The following is an 8,868-nucleotide window of genomic DNA, read 5'->3' as shown; positions in this document are numbered from 1 at the left end:
GGAGCGGAGACAGCGCTGATGGAAGCGTTCTAGGAGCTGTAGGTGATGCCGGTAGAGGACCCATGATTCGGAGCTGAACAGGAGCGTGGGTATGACAACGGCTCTGTACACGCTGATCTTTGTGTGTTTCTTCAGGTGGTTGTTTTTCCAGACTCTTTTGTGTAGTCTTCCAAAGGTGCTATTTACTTTGGCGAGTCTGTTGTCTATCTCTTTGTCGATCCTTGCATCAGATGAAATGGTGCAGCCGAGGAAGGTAAACTGGTTGACTGTTTTGAGTTCTGTGTGCCCGATGGAGATGTGGGGGGGCTGATGGTCATGGTGGGGAGCTGGGTGATGGAGGACCTCAGTTTTCTTCAGGCTGACTTCCAGGCCGAACATATTGGCAGTTTCCGCAAAATAGGACGTCATGCGCTCTGAATGGGCAACTAAATCCGCATCGTCTGCAAAGAGTAGTTCACGGACAAGTTGCTCTTGTGTCTTGGTGTGAGCTTGCAGGCACCTCAGATTGAAGAGACTGCCATCCGTGTGGTACCGGATGTAAACATTGTCTTCATTTAAATATAAACCATCAGAACACATTGCAATAAGCAATGTATAGCTCTGTATAGCTGCAGAAATAATAGTCTTCCAGGCCATCTGACTTCTGCTACTGAGCCAGTTTGGGATCTAATTTGCCATCTACCATATGCCTCATCTTTATCTATTTTAATGAATCTGTTCTGCTACCCCTGTTATCTCTGAATATGTCAGTCAATAGACAGACTGTTAACATATACAAACAGTAAATCTATTAATCAGGACTCTGGTAGTGTGTAATTTTCCAGATTATTGGATGTTATTCTATTAATAAGTAAAATAAAGTAATGATGGTCAGTTAATTTTCAGTTCCAATATACAATAAAACTCCTGGTATCCGGAATTCGAGCAACCGGCAGTCTCAAGCAACCATCAAAAAATTCAAAGAAAATGAATTTTAAAAAAATTAAAATAAATAGAATAATAAAATAGGTAAAAATGCATAATTTAAAAATTATAAAAGTAAATATTCTCTGAAGTAACACATAAACCTTCGATGAAGATGAGAGCAAATGTTCAGCTAGTGGAGTGCCTTGATCATGCTTTGCTTGTAACAGCAGTTTGAATAAAGTTGTGTGAAATAGCATGGTGTTGCCCAGGATAAAGAACTGGTTGATGCCACTCACTGTTGGGTGACTCTCTTAAAGTGTCTCCTTATGCCTGCTTCGTAAAAGTCGCTCCGGTCATGGCTTTATCTGTAAACTTGGGGGAGGGGGTGGTGTTAATTATCTATAATGTTATTGTTCAGTGTAAGTACAATATGGTATTTTTGTCTTTTAAATTGTTTATTCTTAATGCAAGTGTATTAGTCAGGCATTACAAGAGCAAGTCTCAAGTAACCGGAAAATTCATTTATCCTCATAGGTGCTTGATACCTGGTTTTACTGTACTTTAATTCACTCATTTTAAGATATTCTTCTTTCTTTGGCTTGGCTTCGCAGACGAAGATTTATGGAGGGGGTAAAAGTCCACGTCAGCTGCAGGCTCGATTGTGGCTGACAAGTCCGATATGTTTTTTTCAGTGAACTCAATACGTTAGTTAGAAGGGAGTGTTGGAAACAGAACCAGATTAACAAAGTGAAGCCAAGAGGAGCAGGTTAATTTAAAGTAAGTGTGGGAACTGAGTGGAAAGTTATGTAAAGGACTAGGGCCCAGTGAGTTAAAAACAGCACCCAGTCAACTAATGGGATTGCCAGTCTGATAGTGAATTATCAGAGTTTTATTCCAATAACTGTTCTTGAATAAAATGTGTCTTTCTAAAATATGAAAGTTTTGTTCACTTAGAAAACGAGCTGGCCAGACATTTCTGTTTATTCCTTCTTTTTAAAAATAATTTTCAAAGTGAAGTCCTCTAGTACAACGACACCTGCGGATGATTCATGATTTGAACCTTCAGCTTCCTTTCTATCGAACTTTAACACCCTGAGACACATTTCGTCCTAGTTTGATCTTTTCACTTTCAGAGACACTAAACCTCCTAATACTTCCTCATCTACTGTTTATTCCATCCAATATTTCACCTAGTTTGTATCTATTTTAAACAACAAAAATCACAATATTCTCTTTTTATATAAAGATTGCTGCAAATTATAAACCCTGACAATAGTTACAGACACCTCACACAGCTTAGTTATTTTGGTTGCCAAGAGACTCTTTGTACTTAAGTACTTACAAAACCACCTGCAATTTTATCTACGGCTCCGAGAACGCTTCCACCAGCGTTGTCTCCGCTCCATCCTCAACATCCATTGGAGCGCTTTCATCCCTAACGTCGAAGTACTCGAGATGGCAGAGGTCGACAGCATCGAGTCCACGCTGCTGAAGATCCAGCTGCGCTGGGTGGGTCACGTCTCCAGAATGGAGGATCATCGCCTTCCCAAGATCGTGTTATATGGCGAGCTCTCCACTGGCCACCGTGACAGAGGTACACCAAAGAAAAGGTACAAGGACTGCCTAAAGAAATCTCTTGGTGCCTGCCACATTGACCACCGCCAGTGGGCTGATATCGCCTCAAACCGTGCATCTTGGCGCCTCACAGTTTGGCGGGCAGCAACCTCCTTTGAAGAAGACCGCAGAGCCCACCTCACTGACAAAAGGCAAAGGAGGAAAAACCCAACACCCAACCCCAACCAACCAATTTTCCCCTGCAGCCGCTGCAACCGTGTCTGCCTGTCCCGCATCGGACTTGTCAGCCACAAACGAGCCTGCAGCTGACGTGGACTTTTACCCCCTCCATAAATCTTCATCCGCGAAGCCAAGCCAAAGAAGCAAAAAGAAGATTTGCCAGTACTTTTTTCACAGCTTTCTCTTTTCTTTCTTTTTGAGTGAAGAAGGATGAGAGGTGACTACAAATTATGAGAGGCAAAGATAACCGTATTCGCAGGTCGAGAGTATCAAACACCAAAGGACATCTGTATAAGATGAGAGGAGGAAAGTTGAGCAGACATCAAGGGTACTTTTTTATTACTCAGAATGTAGTGGATGCCTGAAATGCATTGCCAGGGGTGGTGGTGGAGGCTGGTACAATAGGGACATTCAGAAGACTCATCGACATGTACATGGATGAAAGAAAAGTAGAGGGTTATGAGGGAGGGAAGATTTATTTTGTTGAATAGGCTTATAGAGGTCAGCACAATGTTGTGGGTACTGGGCTGTAATGATATATGTTGTTTTCTAATTTCTCATCTCTATCTTCTACATTCTTCTTGTGTTTGACTAAGCCTCCACTATAATTGACTAGACCTAATTAGAAGCAGCCAACTTTGTTTTTGCAAGAAAACATCACAGAGACAACAGTCCTTTTGAGTAATTAACAATCGAAATAACTCATTGAGGTCTTTCAAAAATTACAATTTATTTCTGTTGTAGTGAATTAATTCCTGCAAAATTCTTGATACAGATAAGCAATTTGCTGCACTGTTGAAAACAAAAAGAAATTTGAATGTGCAACATTAGCTTGCTGTTGTAATGATGCATGAGAGATTTAAATCCAAAAAGAAAAATAAGCACATTTACTTTTTGGAAGATAACATATTCGGCTGATGAGCCGAGTTGAGGCAAAACAAACTAAAGTGTGCAGGTGGTGTGTCGAATGAGGAATTTTGGACACACCCACAAGAAAAGAAAATCCATTAAAAAAAAGATGGCGCCTTGTAGCAGTGACTCCTTGTTTGCAGCTCCGATGGAAATCATCAGATATTCCCATTAAGAACTACAATTCAAGCCCAAAGCACAGAAATCAATATACCTGTAATGTTGTATTAAGTATGTGGAAAAACAGTGATCGACAGAAATGGCAAACTCCAGTGGATAACTCAAGCGGTTGGTGCATGGCTTCTTGAAGGAAGATCTGACCACACGGATGCATAGAGGACTAGAGGTTAAACTAAAATGCTAGGGCCAAAGACCTCGACTCCCTACCATCTTCTTGGCTAATATATAGTCTTTAGAAAATAAACTGAGCCAGATTACAGCAGCAAAGGGATATCAGGGATTGCTGTGATGTGGTTCACTGAGATATGGCTGAATGATAGCATTCCAGATGCAGTCCTACAGCCAAAGGGCTTCATCTTCCACCACGTGGACTGGACATCAGTGTCAGGTAAAGACAGAGGCGGCAACATTTGTTTCAGCATTAATTCATCATGGTGTCCAAATGTACAGTTATGTCCCAGTCCTGATTCCCCGACCTGGATCATCTGGCAATTAAGTGTCATCCATTCTATCTACCAAGGGAGTTCTCTGCTATCATCCCAGTCGCTGTGTACATTGTGTCTCAGGCTAACATCAGGTTGGCACTGGAAAGGCTGAGTACTGTCATCAACAGCCACAAGACAGCACACCCTGAAGCCTTCCTGATCACTGTAGGGGACTTCAACCAGGCGAGCTTGAAAAAGTATCTGACAACACATGATCTGCGCAACCAGAGGAGCCAGATTTCCGATTTATTGTCAGAGTACATACATGTCATCACATACAACCCTGAGATTCATTTTCCTGTGGGTAAGGTAGAATTACAACTTATTGCCAGTGCAAAAAAAAAATGACTCAATGTGCACATGAAAACAAATAAAACATGTAAATAAGTGTGCAATACAGAGGGAGAGAAAAAAATCAGTACTGTGCAAAAGTCAGAATACCTAATCCAAAAGTCAGATTGAGTTTGTTATTGAGGAGTCTGATGGTGGAGCTCTTCCTGAAATGGGTGGTGAGAGTTTTGTGGCACCTAGACCTCTTTCCTGATGATAGTAGTGAGAATAGAGTGTGTGCTGGGTGGGGTGGATCCTTAATTGCTGCTGCTGTCCAAAAGCAGTGTTCCCTGTAGATGTTCTCAATGGTGGAGATGGTTTTACCCAGGATGTCCTGGGCCGTGTCCACTCCCTTTTGCAGGGTTTTACACTCAAGGGTAAAATGGTGAAAATATGGTCAAGGGAGGCAAAGGAGTGCCTGCAGGATTGCTTTGAATAGGACCATATTCAAGGCTTTATCTTCAAGCTTGAATGAATATACCATAGCTAACATTGACTTCATCAGGATCTGTGTGGATGAGTGCATGGCAACCAAAAGCCATGGACAACCCAGAGGGTTCGCAACCTGCTGAAGACTGGGTTGATGGCATTTAAGACTGATGATCCTGATCTCTAAAGCAAGTCCATGTATGACCTATGGAAGGCCATCTAACAGTGAAGTTAGAAACACAATCAGATACTCAGCAGCAATGGCAGGGCTTACAGACCTAACACAAGATATGATGCTTCATTCCCTAATGAGCTGAATACCTTTTATGTAAAAACTCAAAATGCTGGAGAAGCTTAGCTGGTCAAAGTATCCTTTATGTAGCAAAGGTGAAAATACCTAACTGACATTTCGTGCCTGAGCCCTTCATCAAGGTATGGAAGAATGTCAGCAGGCATCTGGGGGGGAGGGGCAAAGGTAGGAGGTGATAGGTGGAGAGGGGAGGGAGGGGACAGCAGTAATCAGGCAGAGGAGGATGGCTGGATAAGTGGAGGGGAAAGGGAGGGAGGAGAACTGGAAAAACTGGAAAGGGGCATGGGAAAAAAGGTGAGGAGGTTAGCAGATACCAGGGTTTAGGTGGGATAGTACATAAGGCCATGGACAGACACGTGTGCATGGGAGTGTGACTCCCCTTTCCAGTTTTTCCAGTTCTCCCTCCCTTCCCCCTCCATTCACCCAGCCATCCCTCCTTCCCTCCCTTCCCCCCCCCCACAGATGTTCAGACATCTGCTGACATTCTTCCATACCTTGATGAAGGACTCAAGCCTGAAATGTCAATGATGTATTTTTATCTTTGCCACATAAAGGTCACTTTTAAACAGTTGAGTTTCTAGCATTTTGTGTGTTTTACTTCAACCATGGTTTTTTCAGATTTTCATGGTTTACTTCTGAATACCTTATGGTCACTTCGAAAAGGAGAATTCAACTGTTCCAATAAATGTTTTAACACTTGCAAGGAGCAATCCCCGGAGTTAGGACTGTTCTACCTTCTACTAGTGACGTCATGGCGCATGAGCGGTGGTGGACCTGCCCTAAATCTTGATCAATGTATTATGCAATATTATATTTGAACAAAATTAATCATGCCTAATTATAACATAATTAAGCTTTATGTACAGCACAGTAGGAGCTCTTCAGCCCCTGTTGTTGTGCCGACCTACATAAACCTTTATAAAGGACCATGGGAAAGTGCTAGCAATAAATAGCAATAGCGTACAATTTATACAGTGTGGGAAAGTTGGTAGCACTATCGCATACAAAGTATGCAGTGTGGGAAAGTTGGTAGCACTATTGCAGACAATTTATAAATACCGTGGGGAAAAAGCAATGGTGGACCTGTCCTCCCAGAATTTTGTGCACCAGTAAAAGGGCTGTGTGCATGGCTGCATGCACGGAGCACTCATAGAGGAGTTTCTCTGCCACAAGGCATTCTGGGAACTCAGGTCTGCCATTGCTTTTTCCCATGGTCTTTATAAATTGTGCTCTATAGCACTACCAACTTTCCCACGCTGTTTAAAAATTGTCCGCTATTGCTATTTATTGTTATTTCCTCTCTCTCTCTCTCTCCTGCTGCAACCTTCCCATAGCAAAGTTCTCCCTTCATTTTAATCTTTCCTTCCTTCATGTTCCTGCACGCACGCAAAATCTTGGGTCATTTCAATCCCATAATGCAATTGCCCATTCTACACTTGCCTGATTGCAATGCCGGCATCTGCAGACGCCAAGGATTGTACTATGGGCCGAGGCCGTCAATCCCCAGTGTGAGATCACATAATCTGACGCTGGTGTTGAGGTTTTCCTTTCACACTAGACACTTTAAAGGCTGATTGGCCGTTAATTCTTAAGACCACGTGCAAGTGTGGAAGGGGGTCTTGGCTTTGCTTTCTCTAACTGTAAGAGGTGCTTAAGCAGGCAAGAGCAATTTCATGCAACATGACACTGACAATAAATTGAATTTTGATCTTAGCTGGAGTGTTCGTGAACATTTTCAAGTCTCTCACTGCTGCAGTAAGAGGTTCCCACCTGCTTCAAAATGGTATCAATCATCCCAGTGCCCAAGAAGAGCAGAGTTAGCACAGTAGCACTCATATCTCCTGTAATGAAATGCTTTAAGAGGTTGGCATCTAAGAAAAGGGTGACATGGTTGGCATAGCAATTAGCGCAACACCTTTAGAGTGCCAATGATCGGGACTGAGGTTCGAATCCCTAACTGTCTGTAAGAATTTGTATGTTCTTCCCATGTTTGCGTGGTTTTTCCCTGAGGGCTCAGGTTTCTTACCACTGTTCAAAACATACCAAGGATGTAGGTTAATGGGTGGCACACTTGGCATATCAGTTCGTGCAATGCCTTTTCAGCACCAGTGATCAGGACTAGGGTTCGAATCTTGTGCTGTCTGTGAGGAGTTTGTATGATCTCTGCATGGGCTTTGGTTTCTTTTCACCGTTAGAAACATACTGGAGGTGTAGGCTAATTGGGTGAAAATTGGGCGGCATGGACTTGTGGGCTGAAATGGCTGTTACCATGCTGTATGTCTAAATTTTAAAAAAATTAAAAGATCTGGACCCACTACAATTTGCCTACCCGTCACCCAGGCACAATTCAAATGCATCTACAAATTTGCTGTTGACATCACAATTGTTGGCAGAGTCACAGATGGCAATGGATAAGCATACAGGAGTAAGTTAGATCAGCAAGTTGAGTGGTGTTTCAATAACAACATTGCACTCAATGTTAGCAAAACTAAGGAATTGATTGTGGACTTCAGAATCAGGAGGGGAAATCAGGGAACACAAGCCAGTCCTCATCGAGGGGTCAGCAATGGAGTGGGTAAAGAACTTTAAATTCCTGCATGTCAACATCTCTGAAGATCTATCATGGGGCCCTCATGTTGATGCAATCATGAAGCAGGCGCAAACATGAAGCAGGCTCGCCAGTTGCTATATTTCGTTAACAGTTTGAGGAGATTTGGTATGTCACCAAAGACTCTTACTAATTTCTGTACCTTGGAGAGCTTTCTGACTGGATGCATCATTGTCTGATAAGGAAATGCCAATGCACAGGACAGGAACAACTTGTGAACTCCACCAGCGCCATCATGGGCATTAGTCTTCACTCCATTAAGGACATCTCCAAGAGGCAGTGCCTGAAAACAGCAGCCTCTAGCATCAAGGACCCTCACCAACCAGGCTGTACCCGTTTCTCACTCCCATTAGGAAGGAGGTACAGGAGCGTGAAGATGAACATCCAGCGGCACAAGGAGGGCAGCTTCTTCCCCACTGCCAACAGAATCCTGAATGGACACTGAACCACAAACATCTCATTATTTTCCTCCTTTTTGGACTAATTAATTATTCTGTTTACGGAACCGTATTTTTTTTCAATTCTGCATTTGCCATACACCATACTGCTGCCGCTAAACAACAAACTTCGTTACACGTGATCGTAACAATAAACCTGAGTCCAACGATCTCACGCTTAAGTGGGTGCCCACGCTCTGCTCCGAGCCCTTGGACGCGCATGCTCAGTGAGCGGGAGAGCGCGCAAGCCCCACGCTTTGCTCCGAGCCGTTGGACGCGCCCACGCACTGAGCGGGAGGCGATGTCCCTTGGTCGTCGAGGACGCGCGTTGTCTCAAATCATGGCGGCGACGCCAAGAACTCTGGCAAATCAGAATCAGTTGGGGGTGTGGACTCCTACTAAATTGAGGTGGGTGAGAGAAAGATAAACGTAGATGTTACCGCCTAATAAATATCATAATTTGCCCGCCCCCAAGTTATT

General features: G+C 43.2%; 1 protein-coding gene across 6 annotated transcripts in view; it reads left to right on the top strand.

Moving 5' to 3' along the window:
* The first annotated feature begins 7,780 nt into the window (after positions 1 to 7,780).
* LOC138761596 (uncharacterized) overlaps positions 7,781 to 8,868 on the top strand; it is a 756,070-nt gene continuing 754,982 nt past the window's right edge. For 3 of the 6 annotated variants that reach the window (XM_069933973.1, XM_069933970.1, XM_069933969.1), the window contains exon 1: positions 7,787 to 8,796. In XM_069933973.1, the coding sequence (XP_069790074.1) occupies positions 8,609 to 8,796 (188 nt within the window). In that variant the 5' untranslated portion in view covers positions 7,787 to 8,608. Of the gene's footprint in view, positions 8,797 to 8,868 lie in introns of all 6 variants that reach the window. The other 3 variants (XM_069933972.1, XM_069933971.1, XM_069933975.1) reach the window with 2 other exon arrangements.

The sequence above is a fragment of the Narcine bancroftii genome, chromosome 4 (assembly GCF_036971445.1).
Source record: "Narcine bancroftii isolate sNarBan1 chromosome 4, sNarBan1.hap1, whole genome shotgun sequence".
Taxonomy (NCBI): domain Eukaryota; kingdom Metazoa; phylum Chordata; class Chondrichthyes; order Torpediniformes; family Narcinidae; genus Narcine; species Narcine bancroftii.
This window is presented reverse-complemented; position numbering and strand designations above follow the sequence as displayed.